This window comes from Trichosurus vulpecula, chromosome 5 (assembly GCF_011100635.1).
Source record: "Trichosurus vulpecula isolate mTriVul1 chromosome 5, mTriVul1.pri, whole genome shotgun sequence".
Classification (NCBI taxonomy): Eukaryota; Metazoa; Chordata; class Mammalia; order Diprotodontia; family Phalangeridae; genus Trichosurus; species Trichosurus vulpecula.
The window spans coordinates 86,354,307-86,370,323 of NC_050577.1; the positions used below are offsets into that span (position 1 = coordinate 86,354,307).

At 34.9% G+C, this 16,017-nt stretch overlaps 1 protein-coding gene across 5 annotated transcripts in view; it reads right to left on the reverse strand.

The window, feature by feature from the left end:
- Window positions 1-16,017, reverse strand: part of DNAJB6 (DnaJ heat shock protein family (Hsp40) member B6) — a 132,329-nt gene that overhangs the window by 53,593 nt on the left and 62,719 nt on the right. For 2 of the 5 annotated variants that reach the window (XM_036758973.1, XM_036758974.1), the window contains 3 exons: window positions 10,797-10,928; window positions 8,938-9,079; window positions 8,241-8,311 (listed from right to left, as the gene is read on the reverse strand). In XM_036758973.1, the coding sequence (XP_036614868.1) occupies window positions 8,241-8,311; window positions 8,938-9,079; window positions 10,797-10,928 (345 nt within the window). Of the gene's footprint in view, window positions 1-7,506; window positions 8,312-8,937; window positions 9,080-10,796; window positions 10,929-16,017 lie in introns of those variants that run through there. The other 3 variants (XM_036758975.1, XM_036758976.1, XM_036758977.1) reach the window with 3 other exon arrangements.

The following is a 16,017-nucleotide window of genomic DNA, read 5'->3' on the forward strand; positions in this document are numbered from 1 at the left end:
CTGTTAAATAAAACAAAGGCATAAAATGTAAATTTTTTCAAATAGATCTTAGTTACTGACTTTTAAACTATGTCCACCCAACTTGAATATGCAAAAAATAAATTTAATCAGAAAACCCTAATTTGGTATTTTTCATGTTTGTAACTCTAAAGGAAAAGTGACATACTTAGACTCATTTTCGTTACAACATTTTATTTTACAGCTCTTTTTAGGGTAAACTTGCAAGATAACTCATATCCATGAAAATTTTTTTCTCAATAGAAAATTCACATTTAGTCCTGTTAGAAGTCAAATCAGGGACCACCTTTTAAAACATTTACACATCATTCATCAGAATTTTCAAAAGCCTCTTTCTTCTCTAATAAAGTTAGAAGAATCTTCTGAAGTTTCTTATCAGAGACCTTCTTAAATCATGTTTCTTTCCAGTAGCATAGGACAAACAGAAAACTCAGACAATACCCACACAATCAATTATCTACCATGTCAGATGGCTGTTGTTCCTATGAACTTTCATGAATATATCTTTTCTTCTGCCACCCATGGAAATTCAGGTTTCTCCAGAAAATCTGTCATGCCTCTCATTCTTTTCCTTAGTGCTAGAAGTCTGCATCATCAAGCTTCTCATTACCATTGAGATCCTCCCTCTGCCAAAGTACTCCTTTGAAGTGCAGATCCATTTAATACCCAGTCTAAGCAGGCAACGCTGTTGTCATCTACCCAAAATAACCATACTTCCTCAGAGTTCAATACCAGATGCAGTCCTCTTTTCTAACTATTCTTTGTGTTCCTTCCTCGAACATCTTGGCCTTCCTGTTTATAAATTTGATGATACATGATCATCTCCATTCCAACCACTTCTGTGACCAACGAGGGTAACAAAAACAAACATCAGCAAAATGGTTCTAATTTCATAACTTGTCAATTTCCCCATCTGATCATAATCTGTCATTCCATCTTTCCCACTGACTGACTTCTCAAATGAAATGCCGCTGCTCATTAGGTTATATTGGCAGTGCAATGGGGACATCTTTCCCATCCAGCAATAACAGGCCTATGTCACCTGCTTTGAGCCAGAGTCACATGAAGCCTGTGGTGGGGGGCGTTTGCCCGTAAGCTGGAGTAGGCAGAGCAGGCAGGGCTGAGTGAGAGAGGGAGCAATTTTGCATAAGGAAGCTTGTGTATAGGGAGGCCTGGCAGAGGGAAAGCTTGGAAATGGCGGTGCCCCCTCCATAGGTAACATGTATGAACTTCTTTATTACTATGAGAGATTTGGCTTTCTGGTGTTTGAATAAATGTTTTGGTTTCATCTCCCCTGAAGGGTCTGTTACATCTTGGATTCAAACCTGGGAGTATGCCTGCATATTCATGGCAGCCACTGTGGGCAGATATATAGGTGTATTCAAATTTGTGAAAAACAAACAGTTATTAGAGATTCAATCGCTACCTAGCAGAAATGGCCATAGGAACGTGGCTCTTCTAGCTACCAGATCAGTCTTCTCAAAATTACCTGGACTTTCTAATTCTTAAACCTCCTTAACGACTGTGACTTAGATTCTTCCTCAATCTCAGCTAACCAAAAGGAGAATTACCTCATCATCACTCAAAATTATGGCACCTACATGGTCATGATCTATGAAATGCACCTTTCTGATCATAACCAATCATCTTCCATCTCCCCCTCACACCCCTCCTCTAATCTTCTCCAATGCTCTTTGCCTAACAGCTCAGCCTCATGTTCAAGGTACCACTTACGTCTTTATCCTCTTAAAGTAAAACCTGTTCATATTTTACAAAGAACCAAGTTGAAATTACCCCCACTATCTACTTTTTTGGCCTTCTACAGACTCACCTCCCAGTTTCAATTTGGCTCTGATTTTGTAACTGACTTGTCCTTGAACGCACCCACTATTGATTTCAGATCTTTTCTTCTCTCCATAGGCTCCAAAACTCTCAGCAGAACATGTTATGTACTTAAACATGAAAACAGACGTCACCCATCTCCAGTTCCTTTTTCTCCCTACTCCTCATCTCTACATCATTTTTCATTTCGTCTTTTCTCTAGTATCAAAGACAAAATTTTGCAAAAGAGAACTCTTTTGATTTGCACCCTCCCATCTTTCAGGAGCTTGTACCCTCAATCATTCCAATTCTATTGTGCTCAATCTCCAGATGTAATGACTTCTTCCTTGAAGTTGGCAAACCCAGACCTCCCACGTCCCTAAAGACCTCTACTTGACCTTGTTATCACCTCTTTAGCTATCTTTGTTGTTTTTCTCACTGTTCAATGCCTTACCATTTAAAATCTCCTAATTACTAAATCCAATTTTATCTGTTTTGCAGTTTTAGGTTCTAGGTCACTGCTCTGCTCCCTATTCTGTCCGACTCCACAGGCTCCATCTCTTTTTGCTGGATGATCCACCTACTAAGCAGGGGTAGATATTTCAAGAAACTGATGCTAGGCCATGTCTTCTTTCCTCTCTATACTCTGGGACCTCCTCAGCTTTCATGGGCCTCATTTACAGCTCTACTCGGGTTAATTCCCAAATCGGGAAACCAGTCCCATTTACATCTACCCACTAGGCAACACCATCAGAATTTTCAAATAAGGTACTTCATATTCTCTCTCTTATACTCCAAACTAGCCTATGCTGCTACTAAGTCCACTAAAATTCTCCTAGTCATCCAGGTTTGCAACTATGGAATCTTGACTTTCCCTTCTTCCTCATACTTCTATATTCAATCAACTGAAAAAATCTAACAGCTTGTCTTTTTCAACATCTCGTCTAAAAGCCACACCCCTAGTTCAGGTGCTCAAAAGAATTACCAGCTGAGCAATAGCAGGAGCTTCCTAACTTGTCCTCCTACTTCTGGCTGGTACTCTGGACTTAGCCAGAGGAGCTCTAGTAGAGGAGAAAGAGAGAGGAGGAGAAAATAGGCAATATTTCCTATAGCCCCATTTGACTTTGGTGCATCTCTATTTGTGAGGGAGCTCTTCCTTCTATCAGTCCTCAATTTACTACTTTTCAACTACCACCAATTACATCTAGGTCTGCCCTCTAGGGCCAAACATAAGAAGCCCAATGCCTCTCACAATTGACAGCTTTCAGATACATGAAGACAACTATCATGTCTCCCCTGATTCTTCTCTCCTGAAGGCTAAGCATACACAATTCCTTCATCTAATCACCTACTTTAAGAATTCCAGTCATTTCAACATTCTCATTGGAATCCTAGCACACCTTAGCCTTCCTCAGCTGTAGTACTCAAAATGAGAATACAAAATTCCAAATCTTAGCTGAGTATATATATATGTACATTGGGAACTATCACTTCCTACCTAGAAGCTATATAACCTCTCAATGCTCACAAAAAAATTTTTACCTGTAATATTAAACACATTCTTGACTTATATTCACAGTTTACTAACACAGCCAAATCTTTTAAACTGTTTTCTAACCATGCCTCCCTCATTTCATATTTCTGAAACTGATGTTTTGGAGCCAACTGTAAGATGGCAATTTATCCCAACTCATAATGATGATGATGGCGAAAATAATAGCTAACAATTTATATAGTGCACTCTACATGCTAGGCCCTATGCTCAGCACTTTACAAATAGATCTTCACAGCCCTGTGAGGGAGGTGCTAGTATTGTCCCCCTTTTATAGTTGGGGAACCTGAGGCAAACTGAGGTTAAATGACGGCCAGTTACATAGCTAGTAAGTTATCGGAGGCCAAATTTAAACATTGATCCTTCCCTCCCGACTCCAAGGCAAATAAATGTTCTACCCACTGCGCTACCTAGATATTACATTTCATCCTCTTAGACTCAGCTCAATATTTAGGCATGTCAAAGTCTTTATGGTTGCTGAGTCCGTTCTTGAGTCTATTATGCTGTCTCTCTCAGCTGTGGTCATCTGAAAATTAGATAAACACTGCTGTCTTTGCCATGATCTAAGGCACAGACAAAAAAGTTCAACAAAATAAAAATCACAAGCTCTCAGATAAAAAATCCATTTCTCAGTCAAAAGATGTGAAGCCCTCAACAATCTCATTCCCACCTATTTTCTTAGATTTAATAGTACTCACTTTCATTCTGTTACTGGCCTACTATTACCCAAAATCAGTATCTTATGCCCTATTCTGGAATGCTCTCCACATCTGCCTCCCCCACGCACCTCAGCCACTTAAAATCCCTTAGAATCCTGGCTTCAAGGATTAACCCAAGAGCCAGTTTCTATGGGAAACCTCTCCTGAGTTCCATGGGTGTTAGTACTCTCTTATTCTTGATACTACTTAATATTTACTTATATATGTTTTATGTTATAAACAAAACATAAGCTCAAGGACTATTGTATTTTTACTTTGCATACATTTCCACAGTCCAAACCCCTATCCTGTTCCCCAAGTGCTTAAGAAATGCTTTTTGAATTGAGCTGTTCCCATCTAAGTTCTGTAAATATAATAACTTGTTATTAATATTATATTAACCACAATATTAACCATTCTACTGACATCATATTGTGTGTAAAATCTTCTTATCCTGAAGCTAAATAGGAGTTCAAGATTAGGTCAGGCTCCTAAATCTAAATATTTAACTGCCTCCTTCGAATCAATGAAAAATTACACAAACTTAAAGTAGAAACTTCAGTTTAGTCAAGTATTTGAAAGAGATACTATCTGTCACTAAATCAGTCAACATTTTAGCTCTTAGTGAACTGGGTCTTCACAGCTTAATATTATTATTTTGCTGGAAAGATTCTCAAATCTGCCATATCCACATTCAAAATAAACACACAATGCATTTATCTAATCAATTGCAGCTTTTGGCACTATACTATTCTACCTCCATTGAGTACAGTAAAAATTTGGTAACTTAATTGGTTACATATTAAGCTTATAATTAAAACTCACCTTAAGTAATCTCTTTCATTTAAGAAAAATGGTAGGAGACAAGAAAGGAAAAGAGATTTGACACTTTTATATTAAGCTTTATCTCTAAAGACACTTGGAAAGATATCTAAATACTTGTTAGAACCATGATCGCTATCAAATTTCATTAAAGCCTTTCATTTTTACTCACACAAAAGGGAGAAATGGAAGTCATGAAACGTAAAATCCTGCTATTTCAATAAACCTGAATGATACACATTACATCCAAGTTCATAAAGTCGAAAGGTAATTCACAAAACTTAGGGTCATAGAGATCTTGTAAAATTAAAACCTGACAACACAAGATTTTCCATTGAAACTTTTATCACATAACTGGATCTCATGTCTATGTTAAGAGAATTTTTAAAAATATCATGAAAACTGTACATACTTTTTCAAATGTTTGATGGTTGAAAATTTTTCTCATATGGTATGTGTTTTTGATAAAGAGCTGTTACACATGGAAAGACCTGGAGAAAGAGCATGAGGAAAACATGTTTCCTATTCCTGCCTATAATAAGCTTTGTAAATGTAGTTTTATCTAATAAAGATTATTTCCAAGTTCTCTTTCTGCTTCAAAATTAGACTTGGGTAATGGATTTATTTTTCCTGTTGTAATTATGCTACACAGAGAACCAAGAACAAAATTAAGGCAATAAAAGAAAGTCTTCCTACGTTACAAGGCTAAGTCAATCTTGAATTGCTTCTACTAAGCAAATGATTCTACATTTAAAAATTTAAATGAATCTTCTTCCTATGATCAGCATTTACCAGGGCTATCATATCATATAATGTCATAACTATTCAAAATTACCTAAGAATTAAAGCAAGCTCAGGCAAGCAAATTAATGAAATTTAACAGCCTTGCTTGACTGATAAACTTTTAATGACAACTACAACTGTCAAGTTTTCCTCTGAAAATGCAGTCATTTGGAAAGCAGTACAAGGGGAATGAGAAATAGGTTGATAAAAGTTTTACTTTAACACAATCCATGAATCAAAAAGAATGTAGCTGTCAAATTTCTGATGTGACAACCAAGAAAATAAGCAATCAATCATATAATTAGAAAGGCAAAGAAAAAGTGAAATTACTCAAATATACATAAGAAACACAAAATTGTGCTGTTTCATCACAAAACTTTCAATTTGACAATTTTAACCTAGTATTTAACCTGAGCAAGTAAATTGTTATGAAATAAATTACATTTAAAAGAAATCAAGATTCAGTCATCAATATGTGGTTCAAAAAATGTTGAAAACAAGTATTCTAATGATCAATTTTTTTCAGTGTTTTTAATTATGGGACCAAGCCACTGTTTGCTCTTTAAAATACACTGTAATTAAGAAAATACCTCACTAGAGAATGTCAGCTGAAACCTAGTATCTTAAATTTCCTGACTTCCTCACCAACACAGATTCATTTCACCAGTACATGTACAAAACTTTGGGTTCCAAGTACAAAAACAAATTTAAGGCATTCAAATTAAATTAAATTATCAATTAAAATCCGAAGCATCTAAGTTGATGTCATTAACAAGACTGTTATTCTCATTCTGGCTGTAAAAATGACAAGATTTACAATTCCTGACTAAAGTTCAAATATAGTTGCTTTCCCACCATTGACAGAAAAATACTCACCTACTTTTTGACGGTAGAGGACACTGAAATGCTGTTCTTACAAAAACATAGGTATAGATATCATTTAACAAATGTATAAAACATTGTTTTAGTTTAACCATTTTCAAGAACTCAAGATCGCTTGCAACACCTAATACTAAACTGAAACAAATTTACACAAATGCCTTGTGTCTGTCATGGTAAGTCAATCGTTTTAGCTATATCATGTTTCTGAAATCTAAATTAAGCAAAGAATAGCTGTAAAATACAGTATCTATTTTTGAGCATTTAAAAATCTTACTCTCAATATGCCTTTAAAAGATACCAGGCTAAAATAATTTAAATCACAGCAACTTTCAGCTTTTTTCCAATTATAAACAGTGTCTTGGGTTTTTTTTTCCATCATGAATAAAGATTAGTCTACCTTGGGGAAGTTTCACTTATTTGTACATATCCTACCAATTCACAAAATAATTTAAGGTAGATTATGGTAGTTTCGGTGCAATAAAAATTTTGGTAGCTTTGTATTTTTGCTTTGTGTAAAATTTTTGGCAATATAACTTTATAAACCACTTCATCTATGTTCAAATCATCCCAAAGGATTTAACCATGCAAAATGTTTTTAATTGTGTGCTTTCATAATAATTTTTTTATTCCATAAAGCACACATACATGCAGGCACACTCGCACACACACATATATACACACAAACACTCTCTGCTATAAAACCAATCTCCCCCTTTAAAAAAAAAAAACTCAAATGTTTACTCAAGTGCTAAGAGTTACCCTACAGAGGTATGGGAAACTATATATATTTTGCAATGGAAAAAAAACCAAACATCTGCATAGAAGATAGGCCCATATCCACCAGCAAAAATAAAATGAAATACTAATAAAGCAAAACTGGCTCCCCATGTACCCGAATCACACACAGACACAAGAAGGCTACAAATCCCATTCATGAAAGAATGCACCACAAACATTAGCATTTATTCATTTTCTTTTTTTTTTTTTTTTTTTTTTTTTTTTTAGCAAATGACAAAGACCCAGTTTACCAGATTCACTTTTTTTTTTTGCCTAGGCTTAACATTACATATTTAAACAATTGTCAAAACTTACTAAGTTTTGCAGCATTCATGCACAACTAGAAAACATCCTTAATTTATTTCAAACCAGAAATGTATTACCATTAATGTATTAATACCTTTTACTACTAAATACTTTAAAAAATTGAAATTAAAAAAAAAAAAAGATTCATCCTGGAAATGTTAACTTCACAGCAGACTTAAACTACTACTTGGCTCACATTTCAAACAAAATGGAAAAGCAAGATTCATGCTGGTGTTAGTGTACATTTTGCCCTAGCACTACTAAAGGATCACTGTTCACCTTGGATTAATTTTAATAAAAAGCAAAGTGCATACAGAAATTTACAACAATTTTAAAGACAAAAAAAAATGGTCCTATTAGTGTGGTCCCAACAATAAACTCAAAAGTCTATGACAAATAGGTGCTTCGATGAGCCGTTTATAAATACTTTAGATTAGGTACAATTATACTGAAAGAGTTCTTTTGAAATCTTCAAAAAAATGTTCCTGTTAATCCTCAAATGGTGCTTGTAATAGCTTAATATTTCTGTTAAATGCGTGCGTTGAATTACTTGTTATCCAAGCGTAGCAGCTGCTCCTTACCATTTATTGTTAAGGACTTTAACTGGCCATCTTCTTCAACTTCTACTCTTTCTTGACCATTCTCAACAGTTCTGTAGGACAAAATTAATTTAAAAACCTTTTTGGAATATGTTTATTAAAGGATGTAACTACAACACAGAAATACATGAAAAAACTAATCCCCATCCTAACATGAATGCATACAATAAGATGATGCAACAACTACAGTTAGCCAAGCTTTCTGCAATGAAGTTTACTAGCTATTTTTTCTACCTAAAAAGATTCTTTTCAAAGTATGAATAAACTTTGGCTCAACTAAACCACCTAAAGAGATAAACTCATCAAAAGGAATTAGTAGTTTAAAAAAAAGAAAAAACAAAACCAAACCCCAGATTTTATTATTTATTATAATATTTCCAATAGCGTAGGAAAAGTTTGATCATTCCACATCAAAATGACTACTTGGGATTCAGATTATAGCAATCACATCAAGCAGAAATTTAAAAAGGAAAAGGTTTTAAATAATCATGGACTTCCCCCCCCAACGAAAACATACAGGAACTCACTGCCAACCAATTTTTATGATTTCAGACTTAATCTAAAACCTACATTTTTCATTCTGAGAATGAGCATCTGAACAAGAACTTGGTAAGACTGACAATATGTCAACAAATCATTAGTCACTTAATCCATAAGAGTGTTTAAAATACCACTGTACCTCTTTGTAGTGATTTTTCTGCCATTTACTATTTTAGTCGTAGTTGATATGGATTTGAAGTTACCCATCCCACTACCACCAAAAGACGTAGAAGAGAACGAAGTAAGGCCTCCATGCCCCACTGAACCAAATGATGTAAATCCTGTATAAACAGAAAAGATAATTACAAATTTAAAACACCATTTCTATTAAATGTTATTATAAGAACTCAGAGCCAAAATGGCTATTACTTAGAAAATTCAATGCTATTCGAGGTAACATGGCTGAAATAAAAGTCATTTAGCAATACACCTGCCTTTAGATTATCACAAAACAAAGGATCATACAGAAACAAAGTCCTCCAAACCAGAAATTGCGTGTGCAAATGAATCAATTGTGCTAATTATAATCATATGTCAATAGGATGTAGAGCTGAAAGGAATCTCCAAATATTTTCTTTTACTTGAAACAAGAAACATGTATTTCCTAGACTTGGAAAACAAAAGAGTCATGCCCTTTTCACCAAAGGTCATGCCTTCAGTTATACAAAATGGAAACTTTGACACTTCAATGTGAACATGGCTTGCCCAACTCACAAGTTCAGGGAGCACACTGTTTCCTACTCTGGACTATGAACAATCACCATGAACATCTCTCCTAAAAAGTATCATCTTCCTATTTCTCCCTCCATTTTAACTATAAAAGCACCCTGAGTAAGTTTGTCCAAGTATTTCATATACCTATATGACAATTAGCTATGTTTTTTATACCTCATATGATCATCCTAGCTCCAGCTATAAATTAAGGTCGCAGGATTGTTTCTTCTAGTCTTTCTCTGCCCATAACACAATAAACAAATCACTAATCTTTGTTTTTAGAATCTTTCATAATTTCTGTCCTTGTACACTTATATAATTCAAACTGCTAAAATGAAAACCCATCAACACTATTTTTCTCCATGAGTTTTCTTTACAATCCTCTACAATTCACTTTATAGGAGAAAATGCACCAAATTTTCTTTGTTGTACAACAACATAACCTAGATCAGGATATGTCACAAAAAAGGAAAAAATTCTCTGGCCTAATTCGACTATTAATATTGAGCACCAACTGCATAAGATATACTATACATCAAACACTGACAACATTCTTATCATCTCAGGGTCTCAGGCAACAACCAAGGACAGAACAGGAAAAAAAACTCAACAAGATACAAAAATGTTTTTAAACAAAAGAAAATTTTGTATTCCTAAATCTTGGAGCATCTTAAAAATCTGTAGCATTCCATCACACTGTTGCCTCTAAGTACCTTAAAAGGGTCAAAGAATAGGCAGCAATAATATACCATAAAACCCAAATTACTAACAGTCCAAAGCAAATCAGATAGATGGATCAAGGTAATCACAGTTTAGGTTGAGAGACCTGAGATTAATCAGGCAACTGAGTAAATCTGGAGGCAAAGTGAAAAATAAGAGATCTTGATTTTTTTTCCTTTCACAGAATTGTAACAAACAAAAAAATGAGTTTCCTTTTGTTTGGTGTGGGTCATATACAATTTTATTCCTCAAGAAAACTGAGCAACAAAATTCTAATATCCCAGAGAATACAATGATCAAAAGTTGATCTACTAAAAATAAAAATGATAAAAATAAAAATTACACATAAAGTACACTTGTAAATCTTTTTTAAGAGTATTAGTTCTTTGAGGAAGCTAGGTGAGTAGAGCACCGGCCCCGGAGTCAGGAGGACCTGAATTCAAATCCAGCCTCAGACACTTGATACACTTACTAGATGTGTGACCTCAGGCAAGTCACTTACAATCTTAGAAACTAATACTTTTTTTTTGAGGGGGGAAGGCAGGGCAATTGGAATTAAAATACCTGTATCAAATGAAGAAAGTCCACTTCCAAAACCTGGAAATCCACTAAATGCAGAGAAAAAGGGTCCTGCACCTCTGCTTCTGTTTCCACGAGTCCCTCTTCGATTTCCAAAAAAGTCCTCAAATGGATCTTCTAGGAACAAATACATACTGTTATTTAAAATCCCATTTAAATTACCTCAGTTATTACAGATGGATGAGATCAGCTAAATAAGAAATATGAGGCACTTTAAATTTCAATACAGTATTCTTTAAAAAAGAAGGTAAGATTACAATGAAAGGAAAAAACTTACCAATTAGCTAAAATAACTATACTTTTAACTGAACCTCTAGAAAGTCATTAGAATACTCTTATCAAATAGCTCCTTTCTCTTACTGAGGGTGAAAAATTGCTAAGTTAAAGCTAGAAACCCATCATGAATGAAAAATTCAAGTTTTCCATGGTAATGGAAAATGCTTTTCTAATGCTTCTCCCCTTGGAAGGGAACCTTCATGGTTAGGCATTATACTACATCTGATACTTTCAAAACTAAACAGTAGCTGAAAATTTGATGTGATTAACATTTATATGAAATAGATAACGGAATCCACGGTATAGACATTCAAAAGAATGATACCAAACCACCAAAAGACAATGCACCTCTTTAACGAGAGCTATAATCACTCAGAATCTACAGAGCAAAATCCAAACGGATGAAGAACACCTGTTGTTCAATTCTGGGCATGCAGTTGAATGGACAACCCATTGGAATTAGTACATTAGTAAATATACTTTTCAGCTACTGCAGAGGACAAAATGAGATTGGTTCCAGAAAAACTAGAAGGAAGAAAACACCCCATACTCCATTTGAAAAACTACAGTCCTTTAAGAATCCCAAATGGCACACTTCTTTGTGCAAAAGATAAACCACCAAAGAACAATTTTCAACATGAATATTCTTCTGTTGATATTCTATCACTGTGAATCTTAACACCAAAGTTTTTAAAGGCCAAAACCACAGGCAAGCTGGCCAAACAGGTTATGGCAGAAGTGAGGAACCTGCAGCCTTGAGGCCTCCTAGACAAATGTTCTATAAAATTTGGATTCAGTCAAAAGGTCGCACTTCTAGAAGGCCACATGTGGCCTCAAAGCTGCAGGTTCCCCACCCCAGATTATGATCTACCGTCACAATGAGTGCCACAGAACAAGGTAGCATAAAATATATAATTCAAAAAAGTAGCATGACAATAAAAGGTGATGGGTTGGTCAATTACTGAAAGGGCTAAGAGACAAATAGCCGTTCTCAGTACTGCTGATACAAATAGCAGTATCAGAACATAGAGAATGTAAAAGACCTAGAGGCCTTTATTGCACTTAATAGAGAATTTATATAAGGACATGAATGAGAACATCTTGGGCTGAGAAAGCCTTGCCCTTTTTTAGAGAATACACACATCCATTTTATATAAATGTATATATGATACACATAAAAAATATGTATATAACTTTACATAAAATTATTCAAATAAGACATTCTAACAACTTTTTAACTTTTTTAGTTAGGTGAATGTCACTAAAACATCCAAAAAATAAAACTATTATCAAGATTTACATTATCTATAGTGCTATAAGAAAAGACAAACAGGATGGCTTCAGAAAAACCTAGAAAAGACTTATATGAACTTGAAAGTAAAGCAAAGTGACCAGAACCAGAACATTCTACACAGTAACAGAAATACTGTACAATGATCAACTGTGAATGCCTTGGCTAGTCTATTATTAGCTATAAGCGACTAACTAGCAATACAATAATCCAAGACACTCCCAAAGAAAAAATATAGCTTAGAAACACAGGGCAACAGTTTCTGAATTAGCATAGAACCTCAAGTAAAGTGCATACCCATCATTTGGGGAATGGTTGAACCAACTATAAAATATTAATGTAATGTAAGATTACTGGGCCATAAGAAATTATATGAAGAATTCAGACAAAGTTATGGAGATTTGTGTAAACTGCTATGAAATAAGCAGAACCAAGGGAACAATTTACACAATTACCACAAGGAAACATTAATGAAAGGCTTCCTAACGCTGATCCAATCAATTCCCATTTGTAACTTGAAAAGATTTAATAGTGAAGCATGCCTCCCACTTACTACCAAAGAGGTGGTGGACAGTAAGAACGGAAATAAACATTTTAAGATATGGACAATGTGCTCGATTTCTTTGCTTGACTATTTGTTGCGTGAGATTCTGGTTAGAAGGTGTGGGGAGGCAAATCACTAGAAAAATGAATGGTGAGACAGAGACAGACAGAAAGAAAGCAATGAAACATTTGAAATACAAAAAAAAAAAAATAGGCTGGAATTTTCAATCTAGGAGGTGTGAATGTAAACTAATAGTAGATTTCCTTAAGAGTAGAAAAGTTCACAGTGAGCTGATTAAAATGCGGAGGGGTACAAGGATTAAGCCAGGAATAACATTTTAAAGGGGACAGAAAAGAGTTAACGAATAAAATAGGGCCATAAGAAGGCCAAAAGAAGGAAGTCAATGGCAGGAATGATACAGAGGAATCTAAGAAAAAGATTATTAAATTTTGGCTTTTAGGAACTCACTAATGACCTCTGAAGCTACATAGTTCAATAAAGTTGTAGTAATGGAAGATTATAAGGAGTTAAGGAACAGATGGTGGATAAGTGGAGTGAATGAAAATACAGACTACTTAATCACCATGCTGGGCTGCCGGTAGACTGGAGAAGGCTTAACCAGAGTTCAGCTAGGTGCCAAAAGAAATATGATGGGGAAAGGGTTTAATAGCAAAGTAAAGTACATAATTGAATTGGTAACTATAGGGTTGAATATATAAGGAAAATAAAGCCAGAAAAGGCTGAAGGCCTGAGAGAATAAGGGAGAGTAGTACAACTAAATAACAGAGTAAGGAGAAAATATAAGTTTGAGGAGGCAGATAAAATGATGGAAGGTAGATTAGAATCAGAGATAAGAATTTCAGAGATCAGGACTAGAGTTTTGTAAAACATAGATGATGGTGAGATCAAGGGTGACTATCCTTATGAATGGCTCAGCCCACCTATAAAACACTGGCTGAAATGAAAATGCAGGCTGATGGGAATTAAGGCTAATGAACTAGGATGTTAGGGTGTCAAAGGAAGCCCCACTGAGGTATATATAAAAGCAGGGGTTGGAGGTGGGAGGAGAACAGCTGTCAGGTACTGAACTCCTTGAGGAAAGAAGCGGAATGACTTAGACACTAATAAATGACAATAATAACAATCTTCCCTAGGTGATATAGATGGATGCTGAGAAACGGTGCGAAGGCCAAGTCTAGGTGGCATAAGGAACAATAAATATGTCAGTATCTATTTATGGCCCAGTGTCTCAAGAAACATTTCCAGTGTTTCCATCAATACCAAGCAGTGGAAAGGATTGTCAGTTTCCAGAGTTAGATTTCTATTACCACTTAGCACTAGAAGGTGAGGTGTTAAAGACATCTAAGGGGAAAAGAAACTTTTTGGGTTTTTGGAATTCTTTTTACAATGTGGTGGGGATTTGGGGGTATGATGAAAGAGGAAGGCAGAAAAGAATGTGAAATGGAAAGGTAGGTCCAGAGTGGGGACAAACCACAGGGGACAAACAAGCAGAAAGTCCCACAGGCAGGGGGGGAGGGGGGAGATTCTATAATAAGTAAACAAAGTTAATAACGTGGGGTGGTGGCTTAAGTTTCTATAGCTGATCCATTCGAACCCGGGGTAGTTTTTGTTTTTTTTTTGTTTTTTCATTTTGGGGGGGGGGGGGCAGGGGAGAATGCTGGAAACAGGGGACAGGGAGCTCTTTCCAAGCCTCTAGGGCAGATTCCCAGTTTGGGCTGACCTCATGCTCAGTGCTATCCCACAGAAACAGAGGATAAGGCATACCCAAAATGTGGAACAAGCACTCACTTGTAACTCTCATAAATGACTTTTACAATTATCCATTACTTTTATAACATGTATTACTAACTCACAGAAATAACCATAATTCAATTATGCCTACTACTTATTAATTCAAAAAAGAAACTTCATTTTTGATTGCCACTTAATATCTGAAAAAAAAATTGGAAATAAAACTCTTCAGCCAAAACAAAACCAAAAAAATACATTTTTTTAAAAAACCTGTCAAATCCTAATAACTGAAGTTAAAAATTCAAGTGGCAATTTCTGCTTGCTACACTACAAAAAGCCTTTGGAATGTATCATTAAAAAAAAAACGATTCCAGCTTTAACATAAATCAATCTACACTTCAATATTATGTTCATTGTCACGTGAAGCATTACATTAAACAGTTCTGTAAGCTTACAAAGACTCGTAACAGAGCCACAAATGTCTTGTACATACGTGTTGCACAGTCTATATGCTTAATATTTATAGTTCACCTTTTAAAAACTACTTAAAAGTTCTTTTATTCAAATCTCATTTGTTAAAATCATCAGTACAGTGAGTAAAGAGCTGAATTTGGAATCAGAACCTATTCAAATCTTTTTACTGGTACATATTACCTTGGTGCCCTTGGGCAATTTAAACTGAGTTGGTTTCTTTGTCTGTAAAAACGAGCTGAACTAAATAACCTCCAACATAACTTCTAGCTCTAACCATACCATGAGCCTATGTTTCATACAACTCAATGGTCTCTATAATGAAAATGAGGCTAAATTTGCATAAGGTTTTAAAATCTAAAGGGGGGAAATTCAAGTTTCTAAGCTTTTACCTGATCAAATAAATATATTAAGTCACTTTTAATATAGTTGATAATTTACTTTAACTATATGATTCAATACAGATCAAGAATTTGGTTTTACCCCTCATTTACTATTAAATCCCTCATTTCTATCAAATTCTTTAAAAATAATTCACTTCAATAAACGCAGTAGAGGAAAGAAAACATTTGTTTTAGGGTTTAAAATTAAACTGCTTTAGTAGAAATTTTTAATTGGTCTAAAAAAGGGCCACTCTAAAGGTAATGTGGACGTAACAAAAGCTACTTCAAAAGACAGGAATATTTTCTTTGTTTTGTATTTGTATCCCCGGTGCCTATTGTAAGACCATGTACATATTAAGCATTTAATCAACACTTACTGAATGGATTCATATTGTGAATCAACTAAATTTTACAATGTTAACAAAAAGATAATTGTAATTCTATATGATGAACCCATAGTCCAATATAGCAACTCTATCTTCCAGAAAT